Source organism: Meles meles, chromosome 17, assembly GCF_922984935.1.
Source record: "Meles meles chromosome 17, mMelMel3.1 paternal haplotype, whole genome shotgun sequence".
NCBI lineage: Eukaryota > Metazoa > Chordata > Mammalia > Carnivora > Mustelidae > Meles > Meles meles.
In genome coordinates this window covers 49,574,254-49,591,883 of record NC_060082.1, presented here as the reverse complement: position 1 = coordinate 49,591,883, position 17,630 = coordinate 49,574,254, and the positions used below count along the sequence as shown (strand labels likewise).

Sequence of the window (17,630 nt, the reverse complement as noted above, 5' to 3'; positions counted from 1 at the left end):
CTCCAGATGCCAGGGCCTGCACATCTAGTTTGGGAATAAAGGACAGATGTGTAAACGCTGCTGATGTTGGGTGATTGGTTTCGGGCTCATCTCCTCCTCCTCTGGGCACTTCCCGACCCATATGTACTCGGTGTGTCTGTGTGTCCTCGCTATCATGGTCTTCCTCCTCCTCCTCTCCCCACCTTGGAGCTTTTTCTCTTTCACTCCCTCCTGGCCCGTCGCTGGCTTCCACGCCCTGATCTTGCTGCTGCTTTGCTCTGATTCTGGTCCTCTTCGCACTGGTTTCCCTGAGCCTCTCAGCATTCCTCTTTCACTTCTCCTCCCCGCCTTCTAATCCCTGCTCAGCCTCTGCACCAAAAATGCACCATGGAAAATGTAAAAGAAAGCACTGCAAGATGACCTTGACAAGTGCAGATAGTCGTGTTTGCATCTTCTCCAGACTTTTTCAGAAAAAAAGAGAAACTGATTCTCTCTGCCTTCCTTTGTTCTTTCTTGTCAGGAAAACCATCTTTCCAAGGGTCTCCGAGGCAGCCTCTCTCTGGCAGCCTTCTCTGAAAAGAAAAACCTCCGTGACTAGGAGAACAAGGTGGAGGGGTCTAGCTCAGAGTCAGTGCCAAGGTCACTCTGCTTCCTTCCCCTGAAGAGCAAGGTGCATTGGCTCCCGCCCCTCCCGGCTTGGCAGCGTCACCCGCCACATTGATTCAAAGGCCCACCCTCCACAAAGATTTTCTTATCATCTATCTATAGTAGGAAAAGATCCAGTTTTTGGAGACTATCTTAACATAGAATAAAACATTTTGCTGCCTTTGAAAAAAAAATGATCTCAGATCGATTTCTGGGGAGAGAAAAGAGCTCTAAATGGACAAGTTTACTCATTTTGTCCTAACAGTCCTTTTTCTTGGCTTGGAGGTTACCCATCGTGGGAGAGATGACTTCCTATTTTGAAAATTTCTAATTAAACCTTTTACCAGTTGTAGAATATTTTACAATGGGATTTTCATGTGATTTAGTACCTGCGCGTTCAGATCCTTGTATGTATTTAAAAATCTGTGGTTCGAGCATCCTGGCAGCCTAGACTCACCTCGGGCAGCCCAGTTACTTTGCCCTCAAGGCCCCCATGGCAGCTCGCAGTTCTGTACTGGTTCCTTGTCCCTCTCAGCGAAGGCATCTGTCTCGTATTTTCCAACCAGGTATTATTAAGTGTGATTTCTGTTTGACTAAGAACTCAAATGAGTATAGCAAATGAGTATAGTTTTTTTATAGAAAAAAAAAAAAAAACTGTGCTGCGTTCCTCCCCTCTCTTCCTGTTCTTTAAACAGGGCTTCTGTGTGTCCCTTGAAACTGTTTTGCCCTCTCTCACCTCAGGATTTTTGCTCACGCTGTTGCCACTGAGTCTTCACCCCTGTAACTCTTTTATACCTAAGATCTCACTGAACATTGTTTCCCAAATCCTTCTGTGGGATCCCTGTTGTGACGCCTATCATGTACATGGTTTTTGTGAATATGGAAACAAAGGGCACTCGAATACTGTTAGTGTATTTAGTGAATTAATTCTCCCCATGGGTCTGTTTTCTTAGAAGTAGAAGCCTTAGACACTGTATCTGTCAGTTCCACGCATGGATGTCTGAGCATGTCCTCCTGTCCCTTAGAGACCGTTGTGGTAGGTTGGAGAGTGTGGCCAGGATGGCCTGGGGTAGAAAAAGCAATCCTGATTGTCCCGTCGGCTGTCATTTTGGGATCCTGCCCTGGCCACCCACCCAGCATGCTTCCTTGGGACCGAGGGTGTGTGGCTCTGTAATGCATTAAAGACGACTTCGGAAAAGGAGGTCACGTACCGCCTTTCCTCCTGAGTTAAGATTATGGCACAGTCACGATCTTTCCGCTTGGTCTCCGAAAGCACTTCTTCAGTCTTCACAGGTCATTCAAGAAGCACGTCTTGCAGTTTGTATTAGAGTTTGGGGTCCCTGAGTTGATCTGTCCCAAGGAGGATGCCTTAGGTGGGGTGTGTGTTTGTGGGTGTGGGTGTGCACGTGTGTGCGCTCAAGTGCAGGCTCTGTTCCCAGTGACTGTCTTCTTGCAGCAGGCCTGGGCCCACATGTGTCGTACCACCGTGTGGATTCCGTGTCTTCTTTCTGTTATAGGCAGAAGATTCTTTGAATGATGTCCGCGAGTGCTGACTGATTTTCACTGAGCCCTTTTACCTTTTCTCCCTTCCTTTTGTGATTATGGCAAGTAGTTTTAAGACTGCCACAGTCACGTTTCTCCATATTGCCCTGCTGTCAGGTGAATGCACTGAACGGTGTCAGGGAGCTGCAGGCAGGTCTTACTGCATCTGTCCTCCAGGTAGGAGTCAGTGGAGCTGAGGGACCTGGCCAACTCCCTTTGTTCACAGGCGGCACAGCTGGGACCCATCCCAACTGGTTTTTCTCCTTCAACCTCCTTCCTTGTTCTGGTGCAGAGCCAAGTAACTTCTCTAGCTTACCAGTCACACCTTTTCTGTAAATTTATGATTTTAAACCAGAGTTCCCTTCCCTTCCCAAACAATCAGTTCTGGTTGGGACCTAAGTTCAGTCTTAGGGGTGGAGCCATGAGGGGTGAGATGGAAAGGCGTTGGCCAGCAGTCCCATTGGCTGCCATGATTTTGTGATGTTGCTTTCCTTTTTGAAATCTTAAATGTTTCACATTTTATCTGCTTCATAGTCTCTCAAGAACGGGAAGTTTCTTCCCAGGACTGGTAAACATAAAGCTACTGTGAGCTTTGGGCATGTGTCCAGACCTTTCCAGAAAACCTCCCTTCCTGGCATGCTGATAACCACCCTGCTGATAGGAGGGCAGGGGTCTGCCTCCTGTTGTATTGTGCTGTTTGTGAGTTTCTTTCTTTTCTTCTCTTCCTTATTCCTCCCCTCTCCCCTCCCCTTCATTCCTTCTTTTCTGTGAAAATGCTTTTTCAAGTCAAGTCGGTGTCTGGGTCTATAATGAGCTCCCAAAGTCCTCTTAGGGTAAGCTGTGGGCACTGTCACAAAGGGTAGAATGAATAGATTACCAGAACTATGAAAAACATCGGACTGAGGAGGACGGAATGTGCACCTAAAGGCAGGTCCGATCTGGACTCAAGTTCCTCTTCAGAACTCCCCTTCCAGGCTGCAACTTTCCATGAGGCCAAGCTCTAACTACTGTGTCCCATAGAAATAATGGAAGTGTTCAGAGATGTAAACAAGGATACACATTTTGTAATCGTTTGTGATCGTGAGAACATGAAAATGACTTGAATATGTGCACGCTGGTAGGAGAATGCGAACATTAATGATGGTGTGTCCACGCAGTGGAATAACACATGTAACTCTGGGAAGCAGGTAGATCTCGAGGCGGTGAATGGCGAGGTGTTTCATACTGTTTCATCCTATTCAGTGGGGAAAAGGAAATCCGTGTTGACTTATAAATACATAGTATATTTATTCAAGTATGTATGCATATCCATCGAAAAGTCTAGAAGGATAAAGTCCAAACTGTTAATAGGTAGTCCTGGAAATGGAATTAGAATGAAGAGGATGTAGGTATTTTGCTGTTTTAGTTTATATATATTTATAATATTTACTTTTTTTGCAATAAAGAATCAGTCACTAGGGTCGTCGCATCGCTGGTCTTGTCAGGTGGAGGCTCTTTTTTACTTTTATTGATTGATGGGAATTATCTTCCCTCCACGACTGTTTTTGCATCAGTATCATTGGAAGAGTATCTTCTCCCTGAAGTACTAAATATTAAATGAGTAGTTCTACTCATGAAATCAATTCACCCTTCTTCTGAGAAGGACAGAAATGTCTGTGAGAATCAATGTGATGAAGACAGAGATCAGGTTTTCCTGCCTTCCAGGCTGTGCGCACCTGCGTGCCTAGCCCGGTTCAGGAAGAGAAAGAATTCATAGAAAAAAGTCTCCTTCCTTATAAAAATGATCAGAATGCCACTTCGTTGTCGTCTTTAATTCATGATACTTAATGCTTTGTGAAGAGAAATAATGAACGCTTTGTGTGGGCTCTCAGAAAGTAGAAGTCCATCCATTTTTGGGGGGAGGGTGGTGAGGGTTTCACTGGGTGAATGGCGAGGGGACCCAAGCATGGATACGTAACAGATGAAGCAACAGGTGAACCAGGGATCACAGGTCCACTGACTAGAAGTGGTTTTCATTTACTTGGGTTTTCCTTTAATCCCAGAGCCCATATTAATTTCTTCAAACTTTTTGGAAGGGAGGGAAACTTTTGTTTGGCTTCTTATTTAATTTGGACTGAAGATTAAGAGCATATTTTAATCATTTCTGTGGCTTTAAATTCCAGCATTTATTTGATGACTTTATGTCCCCTGCTTCCAACGTACACATGTGACTGTTACGCTTCCAGACACCTTCATGTCCTCGTTAGTAAAGCAACACTATCCATAGCAGTGAAGACAGTTAGTAAATTTATTTTTCTTCTGTTGGCACTTGACTTCCAGAAGTCGAGCGTTGAATTGGCTTTAGCTGTACATATGCCTGGATGGTCGTGGAGTTCCATGGAAGGAAATTGGGACGTGTGGAATTTAGACATGCCCGCAAAAGCCCGACCTGCAGGCACACATGCTTGGATAATATCACCTCCTGGTCTCTTTACAGTTTGTTAACTAAGTAAACCGTTTGTTTGAGGTATACTTAAGTGATCATTTAGAAAGGTGCCAGCATAGGGTCTTCAGCTAAAAGGAGGTGTCCCGTCACTGTTAGTAACACCTGGATTAATTTCTAGCCCCTGTCACCTGCATCCATCGTCAGTGCGTTCACTGTAGCGGTGGGGGCGGCTGGTCAGCACAGAAGCAAAGTACTGTGTTTGCAGCAGACACAGCCCAGCACGTCCTCTTTGAAGATGAAGCGTAGAGTCACAGCACTCCAGACTTTTATCCTTTTTGCCAGTCAGCTGTTTGTCTGTTCCCCTGGATGAGGGGCTGCCCGTCACCTAAAGACAGCACACCCATGTTGTTGGTAGCACGGTGGGGTGGGAGTGGGGATGGCCCTGACTCGTGGTGTCCCGGCCCTTGTCTCACCCGACACAACCCCGATGAGCCATCAGAGGGAATCACCTTCATGGGTTCTGTGCATCTCCACATTTTCTCCCTTACCTTTCAGAGACCCCCCTCTCTAACAGGGACTGTTTCTCCCATAGAGTCTCCTCTTGTAATTCAAGAAGCAAAAGGATAATTTGAGGAGGATGTGTTTTTGGCACTTAGGTGACTGAAATCCTGGGAATCTTTGTAAAATTAAATAAGTTGCTTTTATCTTTTCCCAACGTAGGCACTTCCCGTCAGTAGACAGATTTCAGGCCCATTGTCCCTCAGTGATTTCCTAAAATGTTAGTCCGGTTGATTTTGTGGTCACTGACTTGAGTGAATCCAGAATTGGAAACACATAATCTCACTCTCACAGATTGCTTTGAAGTCCCTTCAGGACTCACTAAACCTTCTTCCACATGTCCCCCACCCCTGCCCAGTGCGAGGTTTTCCAAAGTTGATAATTGGATGGTCCTTTGTCTTTTTGGAACTTACCAGGCCACTTAAAACAATAAAAATGGAACCGGCTTGTTTTTCAGTGCTTTAACTTCGTTGACATTGCCAGTGAATTCTCTGTTGACCCCAAGTCCCATGGGGTGTTTCTGGGTGAGGCCACAGTATCCAGGCCCAAAGGTGGGTGAAGTGACTGTCCCTTTCTCTTTCTCAGTGCCATCGCCTCCATCCTGAGGGCCTGGCTTGACCAGTGCGCAGAGGACTTCCGGGAGCCCCCTCACTTCCCTTGCTTACAGAAACTGCTGGATTATCTCAAACGGATGATGCCCGGCTCTGATCCAGAGAGAAGAGCACAAAATCTTCTTGAACAGTTTCAGAAGCAAGAAGTGGAAACTGACAGTGAGTACTTGCTTGGTTCCAGAGAACAAGCTAGATTCTGATTCTGCAGCCTCCATGTTGAAGATAGGTTCTCTCTATCCTTTTTTTTTTTTTTTTTTTTTTTAAGATTTGTTTAGTTGTTTGAGAGAAAAAGAGAGGGAGAGAGAATGCAGGAGGAAAGGGGAGAGGGAGAGAGACTCTCAAGCAGACTCCTCACTGGGCGCACAGCCCGATGTGGGGCTCGATTTCATGACCCTGAGATCACGACCTGAGCCAAAACCAAGGGTCGGAGGTTTAAGCGAACTGAGCCACCCAGGCGCCCCACGCTGTTTTCCCTGTACTTGATGAATGACTTCAGTCTGTCTCAGAGAGACGAGTTGCTGGGGAATTGGCGGTGGGTAAAAATTCTAAAGTTTACCGAAGTGCTAATTACAGAGCCTCAGACTTTTAGGGCCGACACGATTTTCAAGACCACCTAGTCTGGTGCTCTGATTTTATAGAAGAGGAAACTGACTCTAGAGAAGCAAAATGATTACCTTGGGTTTCTCCTAATACCATAAAGAGGATCTTTTACCTTCTCTTGTCAACATGTCCCACGCTGAACTTGATTTTGCTTTTTATTCTCTGCCTCCTGGCTCCCCGGCTAATTAATGGAAACCCCTCACAGCCCCCCCCGTTCAGCAGGCAAAGAATGAAATCCGGTTGTGCTCCTGCCCTCAGAAGAGCTCAAAAGGGCCCGAAAAGGTGTTTCTCTGTCAAGCTGGAAGACATCACCGTCACTGAGCATCGCTGATGGCCTCCTCAGAGGAAGTTTCTGTAGCTGTTTTTTCCTATTGGAGGAACTGACTGCCTGTTTTCAAGGACAAAGGAAGGGCCACCACTGCGGGTCGTGGGCCGCTTGACATTATCTTTGAAGAAAGTCAGAGCGAGGTTAGGACAGGCTTTCAGCCTGACGATTTATTCCCCTCGCTGGCCCTGCTGGGTGATGGTTGCCATGGCGGCTGACCCACTTGGAGCTTTTGACAGGCATTTCCCTGAAGTGACGCCCGATTTCCTCGGTGAGGGAAAGGAAGCGGTTCCTCACGACCGATAAGGGAAGCTGCATCAGTGCCAAAGAAAATAACCTTCCATTCCCAGCAGTACCTGTGGAATTGTTTCACGTTTGGGGGACCCGAGCAGGGGGGAAACGCAATCACATCATGAGAAGCCGACTGCCAAGTACTCTGTATCTCAGATGACTTCATCTGCCGGGAATGTTGGAATACCAGGGGCACTCCTCCAGCTGCCGGACCTCCACTCCCTTCAGGGCCTCCCTGCCTGTCTTTGAGCCGGAGTGGAAAATGCTGAGAGAGCCCAGCTCTCCCCACTGGGGCTGCCCCTGGCTCCGGGCCTAATTGGGGAACCGGTGGGACCAGTCGTTCATTGTTTCCGACCCAGCGACTGGAAGGCAGAGCTCATTTGGCAGGCTGAGGCAGGGGAGAGGGAGAGTGCCTGACTTTGGAAAGGCTTTCAGGCAATGCTCACCAATGAATTTTTCCTGAGTTTGGAAAATTTTAATCAAGAAAGCTCTAAACTTTCTGTTTATTAAGTCCAGTGGTCGTTCGTGAAAAGGCGTTTCAGGAGCTTGGTTCTTTGGGGCATATTTTGCCCAATTTCATGCTGGTGAAAGCAAAAGTTCGCCTACCTTGTTTTCTAATAGTAAAATTGTGCTCCGAGTTTTTACTTTCTTACCTCTGGAAGAGAGCCAAAGGCAGAAACAGTGAAGGCGTGGCCTCAGCCCCAGAGAGAAAGGACAACATAATCTTCACCCACAGCCACATCCCGGACACATACGGGTCACTGGGAGCGTTCGTTGGGTGGATGAGAGGATCTGACCTTACCACACATCCTCTTTGGCTGAAGTGGGTCAGCCTCTGCATTCCAGAGCCACTGGGATAGATGCAGACAGCAGCTAGCAAGAGGGATGGGCGGCCCATTGTGAACCTTTGTTTGGGATTTCAAATTTCTTCCTCCTCCGCTGAATCGGAGAGGACCCCCAGAGCTGTGTGGAGGCAGAGTGGTGAAGTCATAGGGTTTTAGCTCTCTTTAGCTTGTGCCTGTTTGTGCTTCAGACTCCAGAGGCGGGCAGCGACTCCCTCCTACTTTCTCCAGTCATAACCCAAGCCCATCGGCATCAATACCTTTAGTTCACCCATGGTGGGGAGGGGACTGTGGGGGGAGGGATCCTTAAATCCCATGCCTGACGCTGGAATTGGCAAGCATCCCTGTGGTGTTCTGATAGAGGGATGATGTACAGTCACTGCCAGCATCCCTTTCCCCCTGGAAAACCAAGAAGAAAAGGCCACCCCAGCTTGACCCAAGATATGTCAAAGTCTTAATTCTACAAAGAAAAAGAGAAAAAGCTTAAAATGTAAACATCCTGGGGGAGTAGTAACACACTGATTTACATTTCTGCCAAGATATAACTGAACGCGGCTAGGTTTTTTGCTTTTGTTTTTGGTTTTTTTTCTTTTCTTTTTTTTGAGTACAGATTTGACAGGAGAACAAGGAGTGTGAAGGGAAGAGGATGAGGTAGGGGATGAGGTTGGAAAACAACCCAGGAATTGGGAAAGGTTCCAAGGAAGGGAAGCTGGGGTTCAGGTTCAACTTCATCCATTTCCAGTCTTTCAGAATGGAGCCTGGAGTTCCTAGTCTGTGGGTTAAGTCCTTCAGCTTTTGGTTTGGAATCCAAGTAGTTATTATAGTGATTTTTTTCCTCAGTTCTTCAGTCTATGTCCTGTGTAATTGGCTAATTGTGGATCTTATCGGTCATAGGGCTCAGGTGAATTTAGTTTCAGGCTATTCTGCTTCACACATACTTTAGGTGGGAAAGTGAAAGCTACTCCAAACATCTTGAGAATTCTAACAACTTTCTTAGAATTCTGGGGGCTTCATCAGCATTTCTGACATTAGCATGGTCAGTTCTACTCCCCAAAGCCTGGCCTGCTTTCATGCCCCGTCCTTCCAGGCTTCTGGTTATAAATGGCCAGTAATTACGAATGGCTCAGTTGGGACTTAGGAAGTAGCGTGATGGGTCCTTCAGCTGAGCGGAGGTATGAGGGAGCCCAAGATGAGAGAAACCCCCAGAATGTAGCCCAACTTTGTTTCTCTAGTCTTTGCCTAATCTGGCTATGTCCCGGGCCTAAGAATCTGGTTTATCAAAGGCATAACATGAGGCCTCTGAACTTAATAAAGAATCTACAAACAGAGATTAAGCAGACCTCCGTTTCACTCAGATTCACTGCGCTTAACAGCTCTCCCTGTGGGTTTTCTGAAGGATTAGCTTTCTTCTTTCTAAATGAAGGAAGTGCAGTTTGTACTAACAAGGTCATAAACAGTGGCACCAAAATACTAATTTTTTTTCTTCCCATCTGTGAACAGATGGATTTCCCAGCACCATCTTCTTCAGCTTGGAAGAGGAAGAGGAACTGGAAGTTGGAGGGCCTGCAGAATTCACGAGCTTCCCAGAAGATCTCGTGGCAGAGCAGCTGACCTATATGGACGCAGTATGTGTTCTCTTGGTGCCCCAGATGGGCTTCTACTTAAAATGTGGGGACTGACAGTACTGGGGGCCTGGGGAAGCCAGTGGGGTAATGTGATTTAAGTCTTTTGTCATCCTTGAGAGAGGCCATGCCTGTAAATGCAGAGTGAAGATGTGACTTGAATCGATCATCTGAATAATTCAGGCCCGAGCTCTGCTTGCAATTCTGGGTGAAGGTGCTTTCTCCTTGGTACTCGATACACAGAGGGAAATAAGAATTCTAATTCTCGTGAAACAAAATCCACCCTGTTCCATGGGTATTTCTGTCCCTCCAGTCTCATAAATATTTCAAGATCTGAACTGTTTATTTGAAGGATTGTAAAGCAGCCTAAGTATAAATTAGGAGAAAAAAAATAAGTTTGCTGAGTCCACATGTGACTCTGTCTGGCAGTTCATGTCTGTGTGTGGTTCCTGTACTTTTGAAGTTTGAATATGTTTGTTAGACGTTCATAGTTGATGACATCGATCACATGTCTTAATGCAATGTTAGCTGGTAAGTATCAGTTAAAGAAAAGAGGGCTGTTACAAATTATCATGATGGTTTTAGCTCTTTGGCACTTACCACTTTGAAGAAAGCAGTGTAGAACGTGATGGAGTTTCCATGTAGGGAGCATGCAACTAAACTGTCAGAAGCAAATCAGAGAGTCTATGTAAAGTAAATCCTGGTGTTCTCTCTTTCATACAAACCCTTGTGTCTAATTGTCATACAGATGAGAATCCGATTTGGCCAGCGAATTTGCTTTGATTTTGTTCCACAGTTGACAACATCAGAGACAGGAAACCTCATTGGTGATGACTTTTAGGCAAAGACCTGGAAACCAGTTCCTTTCTTCCTTTTACTCTGTGACGTTGAATGGTATTTCCTTTCACGTGTACATTCTTCATTTTAGAAATCCTGTAGAACGCATTGATGATAATGCCACATGCACTGTGCTTCTTTGGCTCACTTGTCACGTGGTCACTGGGCATCCATATGCATTGTGCCCAATTCACGATCGTGAGTGCCCAGAACATACCCTTGATATGATTTTGAGGTCAAAACCCTCTCCACCGCTAGTATAGATTAGTACCTGTCTTTTGAAATAGAGAAGTCAAAATGTGGTCCGTCATTTAATACTCTCTTTTGGTCATCGTGTTCTGTGTGTGCAGTCGAGCAGATTTAGAAGGAACATGTGGGCTTTTCTGACCAGTTAACATATTAATTATTTACTTTTGTCCATTGAAGTAGACACAACGAGGCAAGTCAAGTGGGAAAAGGTGGTTTGTCCAATTCACTGATGACCCAGATGACATGCTTTGCCAAATGAAATGTCTGTGTGGTCCTTAAAGTCAGTTTCTCTTTTGTTCTAGCAACTGTTCAAGAAAGTAGTGCCTCACCACTGCCTGGGCTGCATTTGGTCTCGACGGGATAAGAAGGAAAACAAACATTTGGCTCCGACGATCCGTGCTACCATCTCTCAGTTTAACACACTCACCAAATGCGTTGTCAGCACCATCCTGGGGGGCAAAGAACTCAAAACTCAGCAGCGAGCCAAAGTCATCGAGAAGTGGATTAACATTGCTCACGTAATTGTCTTTTTCAAAATATTCTTTGTATTTAGTAGGTGTTGGAGACTACGCCATCTCTGTGTTGAAAGGGGTCTATACGTTTGATTGCCAGGCAGTCAAATGACCATTTGTGAGGGACTGTTGGGTTTTTGTTGCTGTTACTGTCCCTCCAAAGTAAAGAGAAAAATTGCCTTTCTTAACTTAGGAGCTTATTTTTCCTCTTTAAAGAAAATTGGTCCCTTGCACACTTCCTTCTTCTCAGGGGACTGCTCATTGCTGTTTCTCCAGGGTAAGACTACCATCTGCTTTCTCCTTATTTTCACCAACTGAATCAGTTCTGCCCATGTTCAGCAACTAGAACTTGAGAGTCTAAGCTTCAGGCAGACTGCTCTTCAATGCAGAATGATTACCTACCTAGGCATCCTTCCAGCACCCCGAAGAATGACGTCTTCTACCGATAGAAAGAGCTGGTGTGTTCTCAGAATCCTGAATCTCTTTTCCAAAGGACTGAGATGTACAGATTTCACATTAATCTGGGGCTTTTCAGGAGGGTGTTCTGTCTGAAGTTGGACGGACAGAGTTTATTTAAGCCTGAGTTACATTCTGCTGAGTGTCAGTCTGGTCTCCTGGGCCAGATGCTTGCATGCTGTATGACCTTCACTTATCAGCACCTTCGTGATCCGGAAGAGGTGAACGGTATTCCCTTGGTCACCAGGTATTTCATGAGCTCTTAAATGCACGTGAGCTGCAGTTTTATGTACTTTGGGGACATCATTAGGATAAGCACAATTAATGTGGTCTTACAGGAGCCTGTAGTCAAACAAAGAAGCTAAGATAGCCTGGATCTCAGCCGAGGCAGAAGAGGAATGGGGCCCTACGAGATAAGCTGTGGTTGTGGAGGAGGTACTCACTTCTGGCTGGGGGGATCAAGGAAGGCTTCACAGATAGGATGACATTTGGATTTAGCTTTGAATACTAGATAGAATTTTTGGTATTTGAAGATTGGACAAGGTTTTTTTTTTTTTTTTTTTTTTTTTTGGTAGGCAGAAGTTACATCAGCAAGAGCTATGTAATTAACAATGACTTTGAAACATAAGTATTCTGTAAATATCTTATTAATCAGTGTTCTGGGTTATATGGGTCAGCCCTCCACCAAAACCCATTTTGCTTTCTATGTTAATATGTATTTCTTTCATTAATCCCTCATGTTTGGGGCATAATGCTTAAATTTTCACACACACACGCTCTCTCTTCTCTGTCTCTCTCTCTCCCCTTCTCTTTAACATTCTCTTTTGTTATCTTGGATGAAAGAGCAGGGCCGTGATTGTGCTATGGAATTTGCCTCATTTTGAATTTTTAGGTGGTCTGTTACCACAGATGTTTTTGTATATGAAAAAGGAAGGAAAATAGTATCTTAAACTTAGGTTTCTCCTATTCTTTTTTTTAAAAAAGATTTTATTTATTTATTTGGCAGACAGAGTTCACAAGTAGGCAGGGGTGGGGGGGAGCAGGCTCCCTGCGAGCAGAGAGCCCAATGTGGGGCTCGATCCCAGGACCCTGAGATCATGACCTGAGCTGAAGGCAGAGGCTTAACCCACTGAGCCACCCAGGTGCCCCTAAGTTTCTCCTATTCTGAATTGAGCTATTTCTCAAGAGCTACAGAAGAAGTTCTGATGGAGCAGAACAGAGCATGGAATTTCTGTCTTCTTAAGATGATAAGAAAATATATATTTTTTGCCATAAATGCTATGTCCTTTAATCCATTCAACTGCTTAGAAAATCTATAGTGAGAATACAGCATCTGTGGATTTGACAGTGTGGCTCAAACAATGACTTTTGGTCCAAATTAAATATAAATTGTGCATTTATGTGATAATAAGAAATACAAACTGAACAATTTGAGGTCTCTTCCAAATCCCATAGCATATGCTTAAAAGTCAGGGGTCCTTGCTCTTGGCGATGTAGTTTCCTAATACGGAGCATGTTGTGTCCCTTGAAATTGTGTGGGGTAATTTAATAAAATAGTGAAACTCTTAGGTGGTTTCCTGCCAAGATTTATTTTACTTTTCTTGCATTAATCACAGTTAATTTCTATCGAGAGGATATTGGAAAAACGATAATAATTTTATACAGAAAGTATTTGTGACCTAATGTGATCATATTTTCTTGGACTGGCTTGGCTGCTGTATTTGTGTTTTACTTTTGCACAAATACAGCAGCCAAGCCAGTCCAAGAAAATATGATCACATTAGGTCACATCACATCACAAAGGGAGATACCTCCCTTTCTAGAAATGGGGCCAAATGTCTCTTGTACTTCTCTAAACCCATAACTGAAGCCTCTTTCTGGATAATGTGTTCCATATGTCTGTTACAATTTGCATGAAGTATCTGTGCCCGAGTTCCTTTATTTATTGCAAGTTTCTTGACTTTTGGAACATGACTTTTGGATTCTGAACCTTTGTTGAACCGTGCTCTTGTAGGCTTGGGTTTCCAGACTGACCGTATTTCAGAGTGCTCTCTCTCCCTCTCGCTCGCTCGCTCACACTTTCTTTTCACATAAGGGGAGGGCATTGAGACATTTAAAAAGAGTGGGCATGACTTTTGTAAAATACTTTGGCACTGACTCTAAGAAAAAAAAATGTTTGGAGGTTGGTTTGTTTGTTTGGCATAGTTTTAAGTAGCCAGATTTTGGCAAGCTAAGTTGGAGAAGGCTGTTTTCCCTTCTTATTCAGGATTAGCATGACTTCATGAAATGACCTTCGAAGCAACGTGCCTTTATGTCCAACCACCCTGGGGTCTTTTGCTTCCGACGTTCTGCACAGAGCCAAACCCGGGCTCGCACAGGGTGCTCCGTGGATAGATGACACTCCCCAGTGCCTGTACATGGAAACATCTCCCTAGACGTAGCGCATAGCCCACTCTCCCCGTGTTGCCAAGACTGGGACTCTCTCCCTTACTGTTCTGTGGTCCCTGCCGGTCACCCGCTGCTGAGGCCACAGATGCAGACTCTGTGCGGTAGCTTGTGTTTCAGGATCACAGAGCCTCTCTCCCTACCCAGAAAATGCCATCCAGAATATTTCCTGTTCTCTTTCTATTTTGTTTTCAAATGCTGCCAAGGCGAATTTCATTTTGAAAGCCCAAGTTATTTTGGAAACACTGAAGGAACCAAGGTGTTTCTGAATGTTTATGATCGCGGCCCAAGCCAATTTGAAACCAAATGAATGTGTATAAAAATATTCCCTCCTGGCAAAGAGCATAAAAGCCAAAGTTCAACTGGTGGTGAATTTTTATTGCCAAGTTGTATACACTTCTCTGGGCAAGGGTTGGCCGTGAGATGTTCGATACCATCTGAGCTCATGGAGGCTGCTGCCCGGCTCCCTTTGGTGTGTCTGAAGGAGATCGTGATCTTTCACGTGTGTTTTTAGGGCATCTGTGTGCTTCCCGCAGAAGCAAGCTTGCGTTTCCGAGCACAGCCCTACCGCCTCCCCTCCATTCGTTGTTTTTACTGGGAAAGCTGGAAACCATAAAACTGTAACAACAACGCGAAAAATATATGAAAGGGAGAAAAACAAGCACATGCTGCCAAAACCTATAAAGTGTTTCGGTGACTGGGGTGGGAGTAAGGAGCCACTTTTTGATGTTCAGTATTTATACAGCTGCCTATTTAGTGGTAAGAATTCATAGCAGCTGTGATACCTCTAAAACAGGAAACCACCAACTCACTGTATTAGTGATAGTTAAATGCCTTTTATGTTCTAATCACTCTCCGCACAGGAATGTAGGATCCTGAAGAATTTTTCCTCCTTGAGGGCCATCATTTCTGCACTGCAGTCCAATTCCATCTATAGATTAAAAAAGACCTGGGCCGCCGTCCCCAAGTAAGTTCCCAAGTGTCCTGCTCTGCTTTCTTTGGCTGGGGTGACTGGTCGCTGTATCAAGGGTACGGGCCCTTGCCTTCAAAGCTCATATTATATAACTAGAGAAACATATTTGAAAGCCTCTGTGTGTCCCAGGCAGGGCACGTGTTACACGGAATCATTAATGAGTTTTGAGGCGCGGCCACCGCAGGCGTCAAGGCGCATCGGGCAAAGTGTGCCCGAGCGGAGGTTATTGGCTTCGGGGAGGATTTTAAGGATGTGCTTATGGTCCAGATTCCGAGGGGTAAGTCTGTGGAATGATGAAGTTGTAGCAGTTTGCTGTTACTTCTGGTTATTTCTCGGCCCCATTCCAAAGCCCTGAGCTGTGTCAGATCGTGTGTGTAGATGGGACATTAGTTCTTGCTGTTTGGCAAGAATCGATTCTGTTCCCTTCTGTCTCAGCGTGCTAGAAGCTACCTGAGTGATATTAAAAACCCGCAAGTGTTCCTTCCTAGGCACCTGACTAAAGTTACCAACTGGGCACATTTTATATTGGTTTTCATTTTGTATTGTTTCTTTTTTATATTGTTTTCATTTTATGGTGTTTTTCCTATTTCTTGGTGGAAACTTTGGAACAATTAACAACTTATTGTCCTTATTATTTTACTCTCTTCCTTCCCCTATTTCCAGAGCTTCCCTTGTAGACCGGAGAGCTTTTTGCAGAGGAGGGAAGGGTGAATGAGGAGGCAGCTCTGGTTTCCTTTCAGTACAGATTTAGAACCTGGGGAAAGTGTAAGGGCTACTAACTAGGCCACTTACATTCAGCAGGTCTGCTGGGGCTGAGCTAATCAAGAAGTCAGGCTGTATCAGGGAAGAATGTGTAAACTGTTTACAGTCTATACGTGTGCGGTATAGTCTGTTTCAGCCAGGAGGGGAGCCAGCTGGCCCCCCAGGCGGGCCTGCCCTTGTGGGATTGGTGGCTTTGGTCCTTAGGAGTGGAAGGTCGAGGCGTTCGGTTTCATCGGTTCACTCAGAGCTGATTAAGCCCTAAGGGACCAACACTATCCAAACTTACAAGAGACTCAGATTGGTACAGCAGAATTTCCTCAATTCATGCTGAAAAATGAGTGCGAGAGTACTCAACGCAGACCAGCGGATTCCTATTCTCAATCAGAAGAAAGGCGACTCGGGGGAAATCATTTATTACATTAGGCTTTGATGAGTCAGTAGACAAAAACTGAAGTGGCTGTAATGCCTGGTGTTACAGAGCCATAGAAGCTACAACCACTTGGAGACTCCAGAGCTCTCGCTCTGTCGACAACACTGTTATCTACCGGGAGAAAACCTGGCAGAGAGGCTTCCCACAGTCTGATGCAAGTTTTTTGATCACCACGGGTTCTTCCTCCTCTTCATCAGCTTGAGTAATCCAGCTGACCTTGTATGTGAAGGAGAGATTAGTTGATTGGTTTTCCTTTGCGTATAAATCTGATGAAAGAGCGGGGGCATATAAAATCACGAGATGATTGGTAACATACCAGGGGATGATCAGATGCACACAGAGTCCTCATCCTCAGTAGTGCAGACCTTCTCCCTCCCCTCCTCGGTGCTCCCTGGTCATGGGATCAAAAACAAAAAGCAGGGGTTGCTCAGGGGCTCAAACTGCTGTGCTTGATGCGGCCTTCTCTGATGGCAGCGTAAGGTGATCCTCTCTTTCTCTGGTGGGTGATAAGTAGCACACTGTGGAAAGCCACTTAGCCAGCCAAAGATTTCTTCCACGGCTCGTTTGAGGTTAGAACACAGGTGAAAAAAAAAAAATTAATGGAGTTGTGTCCTAATCTCTTGGTCGCCCTATGAGTCCCATTCTTCCAGCTGGCTTTTTAAACAATTCCACCTCAAAACAAACCTCAGCATCTCATTTTGTACCATGTGGGTGTCCTGTTCTTTTCTTAGCTGGTCGGTTCATGACCAGCTAAGAAATGGGGCCATGAGAAGGGATGCTGCACAGGGGTCATGAGAAGACGCTTTCATACCAGCTTTCCATAGTTTTCACTGCTAAATTCAGGGACAGGTTAGGATGCCTTATTTGGCGATCACTTTCCCTAATGCTAATCACTTTCAGTGCACAGAGAAGACGTCTGTTTATTTTTCTTTATTTAGGCCCACATGTAATTAAGTTCTAAATTATTTTTCCCAAAACGCAAATAGCTTTACTGGTTTTCTTTATTACAATAATATTACCCTTGTGGTAAAACAAGTTAATAATGGCTTTCCCGTGATCATGACGTGCTGCCTATGGAATGATATGGCTCCATTAATTCTCTGCCTCCAGAGTCCGCCACTCAGTAACCCTGGGAGGCTGGAGAGAAAAGCCTGAGGCCGGTGGAGAGGGACAGGAGCCCCAGAAGGGAAAGTGCAGAGTAGGCGCTTTAGGTAGATGATCCTGCTGACCTTCACGGGGGTCCCTCAAGGGGACTCTTAGTATGTTCCTTGTGTGGGTTAGAAAAATGGAAGCTCAGGATGGTTAAGCAGTGGGCCCAAGAGCCCCGGTGTTTGGGATTTGAACACGGGATTTGAACCCCGTCCCCTGACCAGAGCTCGTTCTGCTTCCATCTACTCAGACTACTCTCCAATTTGAGAGCACTGGCCTGTGACTCAGGAAGTTTAGCTTCTACACCTGCCGTGCTCAGCACTTAGCGATGGAAACGTCAGCAAATCCCTGACCCTGGCATCTTCATCCCTAAACGA

General features: G+C 45.3%; 1 protein-coding gene across 4 annotated transcripts in view; it reads left to right on the top strand.

The window, feature by feature from the left end:
* RGL1 (ral guanine nucleotide dissociation stimulator like 1) overlaps positions 1-17,630 on the top strand; it is a 161,618-nt gene that overhangs the window by 111,659 nt on the left and 32,329 nt on the right. For all 4 annotated transcript variants that reach the window (XM_045982966.1, XM_045982964.1, XM_045982967.1 and 1 more), the window contains 4 exons: positions 5,735-5,919; positions 9,319-9,443; positions 10,829-11,044; positions 14,803-14,906. In XM_045982966.1, coding sequence (XP_045838922.1) covers positions 5,735-5,919; positions 9,319-9,443; positions 10,829-11,044; positions 14,803-14,906 — 630 coding nt within the window. The remainder of the gene's footprint in view (positions 1-5,734; positions 5,920-9,318; positions 9,444-10,828; positions 11,045-14,802; positions 14,907-17,630) is intronic.